This window comes from Leptinotarsa decemlineata, unplaced genomic scaffold (assembly GCF_025532065.1).
Source record: "Leptinotarsa decemlineata unplaced genomic scaffold, Ldec_3_MD MMD2_tig00026336_RagTag_RagTag, whole genome shotgun sequence".
In the NCBI taxonomy this organism is placed as follows: Eukaryota; Metazoa; Arthropoda; class Insecta; order Coleoptera; family Chrysomelidae; genus Leptinotarsa; species Leptinotarsa decemlineata.
In genome coordinates this window covers 8,136,201-8,150,875 of record NW_027412692.1, presented here as the reverse complement: position 1 = coordinate 8,150,875, position 14,675 = coordinate 8,136,201, and the positions used below count along the sequence as shown (strand labels likewise).

General features: G+C 35.7%; 1 protein-coding gene across 2 annotated transcripts; it reads right to left on the bottom strand.

The window, feature by feature from the left end:
• Positions 1 to 1,627: 1,627 nt before the first annotated feature.
• LOC111503303 (mitochondrial amidoxime-reducing component 1) lies at positions 1,628 to 13,679 on the bottom strand. 2 transcript variants are annotated; one of them, XM_023157588.2, is made up of 6 exons: positions 13,552 to 13,679; positions 9,421 to 9,686; positions 8,834 to 9,013; positions 8,586 to 8,775; positions 2,058 to 2,344; positions 1,628 to 1,970 (listed from the first exon to the last, which is right to left on the bottom strand). In XM_023157588.2, the coding sequence occupies exons 2-6, from the start codon at positions 9,672 to 9,674 to the stop codon at positions 1,862 to 1,864; spliced, it is 1,020 nt and encodes a 339-aa protein (XP_023013356.2). In that variant the 5' UTR covers positions 9,675 to 9,686; positions 13,552 to 13,679; the 3' UTR covers positions 1,628 to 1,861. The 2 variants fall into 2 exon arrangements, with proteins under 2 accessions (XP_023013356.2, XP_023013346.2); XM_023157578.2 differs by having other exon boundaries at positions 13,556 to 13,679.
• Between the last annotated feature and the right edge of the window lie 996 nt (positions 13,680 to 14,675).

Genomic DNA, 14,675 nt, shown 5'->3' with positions numbered 1-14,675 from the left:
AATATTAATTATATTCACCGATTGGGGCTTTGTTCACGAGATGGAGCTGTTATAACTTAACATCTTTCTGTTAATTGAGTTCCAAGCGCTTTGCTATTTGGGTCGGATCTTTCCCACAGCATGGTCCTGCTGCTGCATAAACGAGGAACATCTGCGAGACTAACCTCTGAGGTATCTTTCAGAAATGTCTGTCAGATATAATTCAATATCCAGCGTGGTGTTAGCCGAGGAAGTAGTTGTTTTCCGACAGACAATTACCAAAACCTACGGTGCAGTTAGAAACAATCTGATTCAACTTGGAAACTCATGTTCGTTTCATGGATAAATATATAAGGTTGGGTCGTACTATTGAAGTTGATTCCTTAACGAATAATGTATTCAAACCGTTTTATTCAACACATAACGGAGTTTTGTAATCAACTGTCTTTGACGGCTCAGCTAGAACTAATACAATGCTGTATTGAAGATTAGTCAACACATGGAGGATGCCATTTTTTATCTAGATTCGCCCTACATGTACTTTGTGTCCTAATTACAGGCATAGAAAACTGTAAAAGGCAAGTATTGGTAATGATTATCATAGTGAGTTGCAACGATTGTTAAGAAGAGTAGAATCACAAATTATTACTTACTTATTACTTATTATGCTACATCAAGACGCCTACAACAGACAGGAGAAAAAACCGTAGCTAAGGAACATTTTTATGTGAGTTAAACCTGCACTGAAAAGCCTCGACCCTAAGAAAAAAAACGCGTTTTTTTTTTGTTCAAAATTTGCTTTATTCATCAAGAGCCACACAATACCAGTTTTGTAGAACGATTCTTCTTTTGCCTCAAAGTGGGCGTCAGTTTCATCAATAACCGCTTCATTCGAGCAAAATTTCTTACCGGTGAGCATTTTTTTGAGGTCTGCGAACAGCCAGTAGTCGCTAGGAGCTAAATCTGGCGAGTACGGTGGATATGGGAGCAATTCGAAGTTCAATTCATGTAGTTTTGCCATTGTTTTGATTGACTTGTAACACTGTGCTTTGTCTTGATGAAACATCACTTTCTTTTTCTTCAAATGGGGTCGTTTTTCCGCAATTTCGGCCTTCAAATACTCCAATAACGCTATATAATATTCACTGTTGATGATATTTCCCTTCTCCAAATAGTCGATGAATATTACACCACGCACATCACAGAATACCGAGACCATAACTTTTCCAGCCGATTGTTGTGCTTTCGGGCGCTTTGGAAAAGGTTCACCAGCTGCTCTTTACTCAGATGACGATCGTTTTGATTCCGGAGTGTGGTGATGGATCCATGTTTCATCCATTGTCACATATCGACCCAAAAATTCCGGTTTGTTATGTTTAAACATGGCCAAACACTTCTCAGAAATCAAGATGTTCTTTTTTTTAGTAAACAGAGCTTTCTCATAGTCAAATGCTCATGCAACACGTTCTTTTGATACCTTTACAATGTCAACTAACTCTCTAGCGTCATCTATGTGTTATGCCCGAGAGTTTTCAGCCCATGAAGTATGTTATATTGTTATAATCGATCTATAGCAACTCTTGTTAATTTTCAGCAGTAAGCCTTCAGGAGAGAATAAGTCAACACATTGGAAAATCTAACTATTACGCAACTTTGACTAAATTATTTATTTTAAATTACATTTTTTATGTCAATTGACTGCTTAAATATATAACAATAATATATAATTACGATATTCCTTAATTTGAATAATTTCAATGGAAATTAATAGGAATATGCCACTCTTGTTCAAATGATCGATTTTGTTTCTGAGCCTTAGACCTGTTCCAGGACATTCGATTGTTTTTCTAACTTAGACTATCAACTCAATGATTCATTTACATCATTTTGACACCAACACTTTATCTCCAACGGAAACGAATCCAGTTTTTCTAACTTCCAGTCCTATACCCATTACCGGTAAGGGAAATGGTCCATTGCTTATGTGGTATCTGTAAAAAATATAATAAAAGAAAAAGCATGAATTCATTGTTGTAAGTTATTCAAACTGTGAAAGATAATGAATCATCAAGACTTACGTTTCCAAAGTTTCTAGAGGCTCCCTTTCAGAATTTTTGGCACCGCTGTCTGGATCAATGGTTGTCATGATACATCTGGTACACTCCTTGACGTTTCTCAAAACAACATCTCCAATTTTCACCCATTGCCACGTCTCTTCTTCGTAAGGTTGGATGGAAGGGCCGTCGACTACGAAATTTGGTCGGAAATTATTTACAGTAACATTCGAATTGGTGAGTTTTGTATTCAGGTCGTTGACCGAGGCTTGGTTTATCAAGTTCGTACTTGTCAAGTCAGAATACAGCCCCTAAAATTGAAATGCAACTGTCAAAAAATTATAGTATAGTATGGGAGTGAAGCAGTAGTTTTTATCGAAAATTTTTGTCGCAATCATTAATTCCAAAACTTTGAATTTTATATAAATATCGAATATTTCCATCCAAAAATCATGCAGTTGTTAACTTGAAACTGTAATCGTGACAGCATCGAAAGATATGGCAGTATAACTTTTTAGTTGTATAGAATTTTTTGTACAACTGTCATTAAAAGTGACATTTTTAACGGTTGTCAAGAGTATTAGATGAAAGTATCAGATAAAATATCGTGTTAAAAGTAATTTAAATACGATATTTTTCGATCAAATAGCAAGAACAAAACGATTATTCTTTCAGCAATAGTTTTTTTATAAGAATTAAATTGATCGATGTAACTTTCAGCTACTGTTGTGGACTTCCATCCTCCGTGCTTCTTAATATCCGTTATATTTGCTCCTGATTCTGCTAGCACATGTAATAAACGACCGTCGGGTCTGAATTGGCGATCCCTATATAAGTACTACTAATGAATATATAATAATCATTTCAGTTTACTCGCTCCAGAAAAATTCACCCCCCTGTATATGGGATCGTTCAGCCAAAGGTATTTATTTTCTTAATTTAGTTTGGTAGCGTGAGAGTTGCTGCCACCAGATCAGAAAAAGTTTGAAATCCGTCCTGATCACACGGATTGAGAATTAGTAGGCAACTTGGTCAACAGCTGAATTTTTCCTACCTTCTAAACTTCGTGGAGAAATGACTTGGTTATGCCACCAATTATATCCTCAAAGACTGGATTCGGCCACGGCTTAAATGCGTGGTCTTTTAAGGGTTTGAAGAAATGAAATAATATTAGCAGAGTTTTCACAAACCAACTTTATTGATGAGTAAAGTTGGCAGAATAATCGGATTAACAATAAAAAAAAATTAAATGAACAAAAATTAATACTGAACCTTATTTACACTATATAAAAGAAAAAGAAATATATAATTATAACCATGAGCAAACTATGGATAAACTACTAAAACAAAATGACAGGAGTATTCCTTTGAAAATTGAGTAACTTCACTCAGGGCATAGATATGCTTTGCCTGAATTCTACTAGCTATGCTATAAAACCAACTAAAATACAACTCTGAGAAACTATCAAGAGACCCACTTAATCGCTCCTCCCTGTATAACGTAGGAAATTACTATGACCTATAATAACCCAATAAAGTAAAAAGGGAACCCGTTTCGTAGCTACATTATTATGGAAAATGTTCATTAATACTCTAGGTGCCAAGTCGAAAATATAATCCACATACGTATGCAATAACATCTACACTATATATCAGAATTGTTCAAAATACGCTCACCAAAATTATCGTAGACGGACTCCCCTGAAAACTCCAACAAAAGCCACTATTTTCCCAAAAACACTTACCAGGAACTCGAAAAAATCTCTAAATCACTAAATTGAATAAACCCGTGAATACTTCCAAAACCCAATTAGTATCACTTCTCTAAACCGTGACTTGAAATATCTCAATATTTCAATTCACTCAAAATTTCCTCTAGAATTTCCAGCTACTGTAGGAAATTCAACTGGATTCACCAAATCTCCGCGCACCACTGCCTTTACTTCAAATCAACGAAACCTCGATTATTTATCAATTCCAAAACACCTCGCAAAACGGTGACCTGAACTACCTCGTATTTCAGTACCTCCAGAAGTCACTCAGAACTTCGTAGGAAGTCCAACCGACCTACTTCTGAGTTCGTACGCTCCTGACTTTATACCTCAAGTCAGCTAGCCAAATAAAACGCGAATAACTCCTAAATATCGAGATCACTTCTCGAAACCGTATTTCACTCTATTCGAGTATTTCCCAAAACTCTGGAGGAAATTCAACCGGCCTATTTCTGATTTCGTACGCTCCTTACATTTTACCTCAAGTCAGCTAGTCAAATAAACCGTGAATATTCATTGCACTACTGAAATCCCCTCGCGACCCAGTATCTTAAAACACCTAGCATCTCAGTCCCTTCAATAGCTTTCCCAGCAACCTCCCCAAAGGGGCGAACTGCCCCGGGCAAGAGCCCCTGAACGACCCTGGGGTCCGCGCACGACTGGTTTAATTCTCTCCCAAAAATTTCCACCTTAACTCTATTAGGGGATGTAATTCAAATAATCTCATAAAAATTCCCACCAATCAGAAAGTCTGAAATTATTTCCGGAACTGGTACTCTTAACGTCCTCTACATGTCCAGCGGATAAGTCCGCAAGAATTCACGTCTAGTTCTCGACATTTCTAATGTCTTGAGTCTACTACTACTGATATATAGATGTCACTGCAAGGGTCATTTTTGATATTTTTGCTGTCTTGAATAAAACATATGTAGATTAACTTGGGTGGCTTCATTTTATATCATGTCGTTAAATTTTGAGCTCATAAGATAAATTGCGATATTTATTATACGTTTGAGTGCTTTCTGACTTTTATTCTAAATGGGGTATACAGCCTGGATGACATATTTTCGACCCTTAACGAAAGACAATGAAATGAATTATGAGGTTGAATGTTTCAAAATATCGAATTTCTTAGCATCAAGCAGTTAATTTTAACGACTTTTTCTTTAAATGGCTTGGCTCTGCTGGCCTTAAGGTTATTTCTGAAAGATGATAAGGTTCCCTTTTCATACGAAAACACATGTGTTTTAATATCTAAAATTCAACGAAAAATATAATATATCCAACTTATTACACACATTTGGAAACTTTCTGAAACAGTGACCTGTATATTCCTTTGGTTCCGGGAGGTTCACAAACTCAGCAATGGTAGAGGGCATTTTCCCAAACGTGTTTACTCCAACTGGGTTGGCACTGCATTTATAATTTGAGTATTTCAGAAAAAAACGTTGATGACTGATAACAGAAGGGCGTAATGCAACGTATTTATTAAAATAGTCAATGTTTTCCCAACCATGCAAAAATAACGACCTATTTTCGTGTTTGTATTTGGAATTTGAACAATCAATAATTTATCCATTAATTTAATGTCTTCTATTAATAAATGGCATAGCCCTTCACGCCGGCAGGCTCCGTATATCATCCGTATATCATCATTTATAAACTTCTAGACTTGTAGGAGTGCTTGATTTTTTGGGCCTATAACTTTCATTCATTCCGCTTTAAGAATACTATTAATTTGAAATATTTGCTTGTTGAAACACTATTTTTAACGAAAGCACTCGACTTTATCATTGGAAACGTGCTCCAAAAAGTTGACGAGTTCCATATTTTTGATTTCTCTTCTAGTTAGGCTGAGAAGACGCTTTCGCTAAAATTTCTTTCGAAGTTTTCAAATCTACACCAGCTAAGAAAATTTGAATATGCGATATCGTACTGCTGAGCCGATTTTTATTGTAATAATTCAATTGATGCTCTTTTTGCAGCCTCTTCACTATCGTCAGGAATACACAATTCCTCACTATTGTTCTTCATTATACAAGACATTGAACACCAGCAAGAACTTTAAAAGTGACTTTAAATAAAACGCGTGAGCTGTAAACAATACTGATTGTTGGTAACCAGGTGATTTGGCGTCACCTGACACGGCTACTTCACAGCAAATGTGATAACATAAAATAGTTAACTGACAAGAGATGTCAAAATTTGTTTTTATAGAAATATTAAATTATTCTATTTTAGTATGAACACAGGACAGTTGTACAAAAAACTGTATGATATTTGTGTTGAAAGTAAGTTTCATTTTTTCACTCACAAAATAAAACCTTACTTTTAACACTCATATCATAAATAGCTATTTGGCAATCGAAATATTTTGGGTAGATTTCCGATAGTCTCCTCGAGGATTTTGTTGCATTGAAAAAATTATGGTATTCCGCACGCCGAAGGATTTCAGTCATCAGAAATGTTTGTAAGGGAGTTGAGAAAGTAGAAAATCTGACAACACCGCTCCCGTTTGCTCCTTCTCCCCTACATATGATTTTCCCTACGTCAGAAAGTGTAGCCATGAAATTGTGGCTAACTTCATATTAATTCAACATCCTGACCTATGGATGAGACATACTGGATTTTTATTAAAATATTGTATTAACGAATTTTAATGCATACAATATACAGTCCTCAAAACAATTAAAGGATCACTTCTTTATGAGCTTGTAAAGAAACTTACTAATGGTTATATTATTTTGAAAATCAATGCAAATGGCTACTAAATCCATGCTAAATTATTGAATAATTGTTTGTTGTGTATGGGTATACGTGAGAAAATTAAATAACTACCAAAATCAAAATGAAAACCCTTTAATTATTGAAATCAAAAGTAAACAAAAAGTTGTTTTTGTGTTACAATTGATGGCTAGTATCTTGTGTTTCCTCCTCGGACAGAAATCACAGGTAGGATTCGCCGGGGCATGGTTTTTATGAGCCTTCTGAGGTTTTCTTGATGCAAACGCTTCCACTTTTTTTGACAAGCGATTTCCATCTCATCCAAAATGGTGAGTTGATTTTGACGGCTTCAATGCTTCTTCCCATTAGATCCCAGACGCGTTCGATGGGATTCATGTTCGGGCTGCAAGCGGGCCACCCCAAAGCGGTGATATTGTGGGCTTGTAGGTACTGACGCACGATCCCTGCAGCCTGGGGACAGGCCGCATCGTGCATAAAAATGAAATTGTGTTCTCCTGCTTCTGCTATGTGACGTATCTGGACATCCAACACCTCAGGGTGTGCGTTTTACTCCGCAGGGAGTAAAACGTTCATTTCTTCTTCTGTAAACTCCAGCCCGACCATCATTACCAAAAAGAGTAATTTTAGAGTTATCAGAAAAGAGTACTTTAACCCAATGATTTAGCTGCCAACGTCTGTGTGTCCAAGTGAACTGCATTCTTTCTCTTTTGTGACGTGTTGTAAGCCGGACTTACACCTGGACTGTTCGTCTAGATCTAGATCTAAATACACTTTTTCGAAGTCGATTTCGCACAGTCTGATCGGAAATCTCAGCTCATTTTATAGATCCCTGGCTGTTAAAAATCTGCATCTGAGACGTAAATACCTCTCCTCTTGGGCTGAAGCAGTGGACCTCCGCCGCCCTTGACCTGGCCTCCTATGGACAGTTTCCAGTTGTTGGTAGCGGTTCCAAAGTTTTGAAACCACTAATTGATTTACACCTAACCTTTGACCCACCTGACGTTGAGAAACACCACCTTCTAACCATGTGACAGCCCTACTGGCATCATTGTGAGAAAGAAATCTTCTAACACCTGTCATGTTACGTAAACAGCACTAAAGGAAAATCCTTAAGACGCTCTCAGAGCGGTGCCTGTGCGAAAGTAGCAATTCACATTGGATTTGAATCGCTGGAGATTGAATCCATTTGCAAAAACGTTCTCAGGAAGGTTATTCCTCATAAACGCACTTCTCCAGATGAAAGCGTTCTTACACAATGATATTCGAGGTGAACTGAGTTCAACCTCAAAACGATGAGCAGCCACAGTCCATCGCGTATTTCTGATATGTACCGCCCTTGATGGAATCGAATGTGCCGAGTCACTTGAACACTTCCTGGATAGAATCCAGCAACTTCAGGGTATTTTTTGGGGCAGAGCTCCATACATGAAAACTATACTCCAAAGAAGGTCTGATCTGAGCTTCATAAAGCTTCAAAAGTTGCTAAGGTGTATATAATTTTCTGGTTCGGAACAGTGTTCCAAGATATGTAACCTCCTGCTGCTGGTGAAGATGTGCCTCCGTAGCCGATATCCTAGAATCCAAATGGAATGACGAGACAAGTGTGCTGTCGTCAACAAAGCAATATATTGGATTCTTGGTTTTTTCCGATAAGTCGTTTATATACTATAAAAAGAGGCTTGTAGACAATATGGATCCGTGGGGAACACCAGCGTTGATGGTGAAAGTATTGAGAGATATCCATCGACGGCCACTTGCAGGAACGTTCTTTTAGTCATAGCCATAGCATGGAAGTTTGACTAGCAAGCCCTCATGCCACAAAAAAATTAAAATTATCTATACTTATCCAAAGCCAAGAGACAAAAACAACCTCTGTTATTTCTTATCAAAGTTGTCCACTATCAAAAGTTAGGTTAGGTTAGGTTAGGTCATAAAACTTATTCTTCTACACGATCATTCGAAAGTAGTCATCCTTTAATTGTTTTGAGGAGTGTATATACCACATCAATGAAAATCTACTCATTATATTACTCACAGTAGAGTCATTTGTAAGGTTCTTATAAAAATCAAGTAATGTTTTGTGGGTTTTCGTTAGGTCCCTTCGGTAACTGCCATCGTGGTAACCAAGACGTAATCCTGTGTCTTTCTCCAGAATATATCTCGAAAACCACAGAGCTGCTTCATCTCCACAATCGATAGCTTGCAGTTTTTCTCCTTTGTGGAGCCTAAAATGTATACAAATTAGCAGATTGAACTTAAGTCTGTAACAATGAAAAAACCAACGTGATCGTGATTTCATTTCCTTCGTTTTTGGTGGGTATTTCGACATACAAAGTTCTCATAGTGGCGGCATCTACAGCCAAATGGTTTTCATCATGGACCCCAACGTCGATGAGCACCATTTTCGGATAAGTTCGTGCCGAACGGAATTCTTTATCTTTTTCTGTGTAGACAACCAAACCTCTGAAAAAAAAAATTAATTATTTGATCAATTTGAATAAATATATCGATCATTCAACATAATTCGAGGATCCAAATTTGCTACAATTGACAGACAGACTTTTCTTAGAAATATAGGTTGATACAATTAGGTTCATACAACACAGTCACAATAAGACAGTATATTTCCCATGATACATGAAATGAAGGGCCAGAATATGTGCTGAATTCATTTGTCAAAGTTAATAAATGACAAAAAAAACAATTATGGTAGTAGAGAAAAGGAGAGGAAAAGAGAGAGCATTATTTGTAATCTAGTCATGACTTCACTGGGCATCAAATAAATATCTAAACATTTTAGTCCCTTTCCAACACAGAACAACTGATAGGTGTTCAAAATATCGAGAAAAATTTAAAAAAAATCATCTCACCTGTCTCTCATCTGTAATAATTTTTCATCATCTTCTGTCTGCTTCAGACCAAATTCTGTACACTCGGCTTTTATCAATTCCACACGATGTCCACTTTTCAAAGGATATAAATATAACTGCTTCAGAGTGCCAACTTCTTCCCAGGACCAAGGAATAATTTCTTTCTTTTTCTTTTGATAGAGATATACTAACGCAACCGCTGTTGCTACTCCTACTAGCACAGTTGTACCTGTTACTACTTGATATGGAATCATATTGAGTAAGGCCTGTAAGAACAATATAACCAATAAAAATGTGGAGGCCAGTAATAATGATTTAGGTAACCATCGTCACTATTAGCAAATAATAGGGAAGCCCAAGCGGTCTGATTAAGGTAGGGTGATTTAATTACATGCTGAAAAGTGTATATTCCAGTAATCTGACAGTTTGAGAGTGACGTAAAGAAAGAAAAGGGCAGCAAAGTTGAAAAAAATAACGTTATTTCGACATTCTCGAGCGTAGCTGATTTTTTTTATTTTGAAGGAAATAATTCAAGGATAACGAAATATATATAATCTGACGATTTCCGCAAGCCGAAATAACAAAAATTTGTCGATAAAGTTTAATGCGTGCAGCTGTATGATACCTATATTTCTCTCTCCGAGTTTCTATTCCTCTTTCACTTTTTCTCTATCTATTACTCTCTCACTCCGCTCCCTCTCTGAGCCATGACGCCATCACAGCTGATCACAGAGACTCGTAAGTGATGAAGATGATGATTAATTAATCAATTGATTATAAAAAATTAAATTTTTTTGAGCATTTTTTTAAAATTATTTTATTATGAATACAAGTATTCTACCTAAAAACATACTTTTATTTATTTGCATGCTATTTCCTGAACTTCCCAATTAATTAAATTTTAATGATTTGAAAAAAAATTTTTTTTTTTAGATTTTCTCAGATTAGGCAAATCCCTCTAGATAATCGTCAGATAATGAGAAAGCACGTCTAGAACATAAAGATGAGCGAAATATATCTTAATCTGATATCAATTTATGACTTTTGTAATTTTTCCTAGCACTTCTTCAAAAGCTCTTTCTACGCTTCCTCATATTGGTATTGTTCCCTTATTGACAAATGACTGACAAATAGAGGGTCAAAGACAAGTTGAAGATTTTTGCCCTTCTATATACTTTAAGATGCGGTACAATCTCCCTCCCCCCCGGGTGGAATGGGGAAAGGATTATACCATCGCAATATCGCAATTTATTTAGTCACTACTCAGTTCTATGTATTCGAGAGAGTTGAGTAGAGAAACAGAATTCGTATTCATAATATCCCATAATTTCTGATGTAACACAAAATTTATACTAAAATACACATCCCGACATATCTCACATCAATGTAATGAGTTCGTCATAGTTAATGTTTACATATGCAGATTCTAGGTACATATAATAAAATTCCATCCCAAAATTTATCTAAAAACTATAGGAATTCAATTGAAAATTTTTTGACATACAGATTTAATGGAAAATACTTTATTTTTTGTTAGTATTGAAAAAAAAAACGGCAATTAAGTGACCTCCAAATGAATAAATTAACAGTTATGTTTCAACCATCTTCATTTCTAAGTAAGCGTTAATAATTCACGCAATGGTATATGCTCAAACGTCAAACTTATCACTGAAGTGACATTTCATTTTGAAATAGAATATTTCTGAAGAAAAACAAGAGTAAAACATGGTCTTGTGAAGTGGAAACCAATAGATATGCACCACCAGAAATTCATAATGTAACGAAGAAAGTGATATTTTTCAAAAGTTCTTCACTTGATAACAAAATGAAAAATGAGAGTAAATTGAAACTCAAAAAGTTTCTGTCTCAACAACTACATTTTTGTATACATATTCAAATCGCACTGATGGCTTACTTTTTAAATTTTTCCACAACCCGGTTGTCTAGGTTATCTTAACTTTACTCTGATTCGGAATATCCTTCTCAAATGAATTTTATATTTGAATATTCCTGATATAAGACTCAGAAAAACTATAGTATTCCTTTCGGGAGAAATTGTAATTACTCGCTCTAATGATTTGCAATGCTTAACTTATATTCAGCTAAGGCTTGTAGGTTATACAGTAAATGAGCAATAGTAATATAATAAAAGCAGAGATTGATGCCAAAACCAAATTCCGAATAAAGATAATTAGGTTGTTTCAGAAGTTTTGTCCGTTTTAATGTGTTAATGTGTCTTTCTAGCTCCGTATCTCAATTAATATTTATTCTACTGTGTCCTGGTTTATACTGATCGACAGAGAATTTTTACTGGGATTGATGTTGATTATTTTTTCCTCAAATTTTAATTTTTGGCCTCTTTTCAGCTCATTACTATATGATGTCATTGAAGGATTTTCAGTCAATTTTTCTATACCTCCTGACCCATCACAAACGGTGTGTGGAAAGGCGGATGAACCGGATGTCAGCTCCCATGCGGTTTTTGATGGTTTAAAACGTATGAGAAAAGTCAGAGAGCTCGAAAAGTGGGGGCAACTCGATTCGAACTATAGTATAGAAAGAAATTGTCACGTTTCGAGGTCTGTTCTTCTTTTCTTTTCCACAAGAGACGTTCCGGACAGTGGTAGGACACCGATGAGCCATCCAGGCACTTCCTATGGGCAAAAACCGACCAAAAAAGACAATGGCTATTATTGTATGGTGGTCAGCGGATGATGTGATTATTCACTATAAAGTTCTGCGACCAAGCCAAACCATTACACCAGAATACTACTGCATTAGCAGTAGTCAGCACTGGTCAACAGAAAAGATTCGAACTCGCTCCACGAAAACGCCCATCCGCACGTTTCACAAAATTAAAAGAATTGAACGTCGAAGTTCTGCCTCACCTACCATACTTCTCAGACCTCTCGCCAACCGACTAGCCTCAGTAGAATCTTTGCCAATCAGGACCAGACAAAAATGGCCTTCAAGGACTTCACTCAAAGCAAAATATATTAATCAAATGGCGTTTATTTCGATCAAATTGAATAAGTACTTACCGAGATATTACAGTTTTAATGAACGAAACTTTTGAAACAACCTTATACCTATTTGAAAAAGTCTTGTTTGAAAAAGAAACATCTGAAAGTTTGAAATGACGTTGAACAGACGTGTTCAGTTGAAAATATATCTACAATCACTTATTCAAAAATTAATGAGTTTTTGGTTTGATTAGGTTTATCAACAGCAGAATTTTTAGAAAACGTTATCTAGTATTTAAAAGAATATCTTCAGCGGCCTGTTTCTCTAACACTCTCTATCAAATTCAGTTACGAGGAAATCAACTCATGTAATTTCTAAAAATGTCACAAACTTCAGGAGAATATTTCTTCAATATTTTCAATTTACTCCTTGTGGGAATTTTTTAGAAAAATACCTCCACGTGGAGATTTGCATCAATTTTTGATATTCGCTGAAATTTCCTGATAGTGCAAATTGATTTGTTGAAAATATATCACATGTTGCAGTTAAGAAGTTCGGGATATTATTATTGATGTGCGCTTCATTGATTTTTATTGTGGTTAATGAAAAGACAGTAGCACAATAATACCCATTAATTGAGAACATATAAAAGCCTCATGATAATATTGACGACTTATTTCAAATGGATACACAAAATTCACTATGGTATGTGCTACAAAAAAATTATAGCGTTATAGAAACACTTGAACTAGTGCTTTTTGTGAATACTATATTCCTAATAATTGGATTAATCCCTGGAAAAAAATTACAGGTCTTTAACTCAACAATGTCAATGAAGAATTCTCAATTGAAAAAATGTTTAATAACTTTATCACAAAAGCATTTTCTACACTTCCCAAGTATTAGTTTCTATGTATATACAAGTAGGATCTATTTTTTGGATTTTTTGTTATTCGAAACAGATAATAAATTTTTTAAATCTTATGATAAGCTAATATAATTTTCAACTCGCGATCACATGATGTATATCATAAATTCACCAAATCAATAAAATATATTAATATTTACATTTCCTATCTCACGTTTTTTCATCAATGATAGTCTATTTGATATTTTATTATCTATAATTTTGGACATTAATTACTGATAAAATTCATTGATAATTACTTACACTAACGATTCCCGGTCAACTTATCACTTACTGGTATCTACTATCTCCCATTCTATGTTTCATTGTTTACTTAGCGTGAAGCACGTGATGAATGTCAGACCGTCAAATGTTAGCCGAACATTTGCAAACGTATCGTATGAGCCGTGTCTAATACCATGGTAACGTGACTTTTTAGTAAATTGGATGTCAGATTTCTACTGTCGACCTGTTAAACATAATCATGTCCCACGCAAATTTCGAAACTTTAAGAAAGTTAAATAAAAATAACTGAGAAATGAAAAAAATATCAACGAGAAGTAGAATTGGAACTTTGTGAATGCATTTATTTTCGCGGTTCACTTCAATAATAAATTTTTCCTAATAACTTAAGTTTTTTTTCTGAGTTTTTGAGGTGCTGCATAAATATCCTTTGAAATTGAAAGTATTTCATACTCTTCTAGGAAAACATCAAAACACCATTACCGACTTTCTTTCAATCTAAGAAATGTACATGTTTTTTTAAGGACAGAACACAAGCACTACATGAAAATCCTTGAGGTGATCTAAGAGCGGTGCCTATGTGAAAGTAGCGATTCACGTTGGATTTGAGTCGCTGATGGAGAATAAATTCATTTTGAAAAACGTTATCAGGAAGTTTATCTCACATAAACGCTGTTCCCCAAATGAAAGAGTTCTTGAAAAGTAAAGTTCTAGGTGTACTGAGTTGGAACTCAAAACTATGAGCAGCCACAGTATGTCGCGTATTTCTGATATCTGTTTAAAAAAAATCTGTTTAAAATCTGTTTTTCCGTTAACCAGCTGTCGCACCCCTACGAACGACAACCCTCAGAAGTTGAAACTTGTGCGAGCTGAGGATTAACGAGGTCTTACCTTTTAACGTGTGATTCCTAACACGGGTTGGACGGTAGCAAGTGAAGATCGATCGTTCAGACTAGGGTTTGAACCACCGACCAACACGGCAGTCAATTCGAGTGAGTGAACAAAGCACCCACGCCGAACCGCTTGGCTACCGACTGACCGGTAGATATGTATCGCTCTTGGTGGAATCAAATGTGCCAAATCACTTGAACACCCCCCGTTATAGTATCTATAGAAAAGAGAAATCTCCAAACTTTCTTCG

Coding starts and splice junctions, on each gene's coding strand:
- LOC111503303 (XM_023157588.2), bottom strand. CDS start 9,674: ATGATTCCATATCAAGTAGTAACAGGTACAACTGTGCTAGTAGGAGTA. Junction 9,014..9,420: donor TTATTACAGATGAGAGACAG/GTGAGATGATTT, acceptor TTTTTTTTTCAG/AGGTTTGGTTGTCTACACAG. Junction 1,971..2,057: donor CCTCTAGAAACTTTGGAAAC/GTAAGTCTTGAT, acceptor TATTTTTTACAG/ATACCACATAAGCAATGGAC.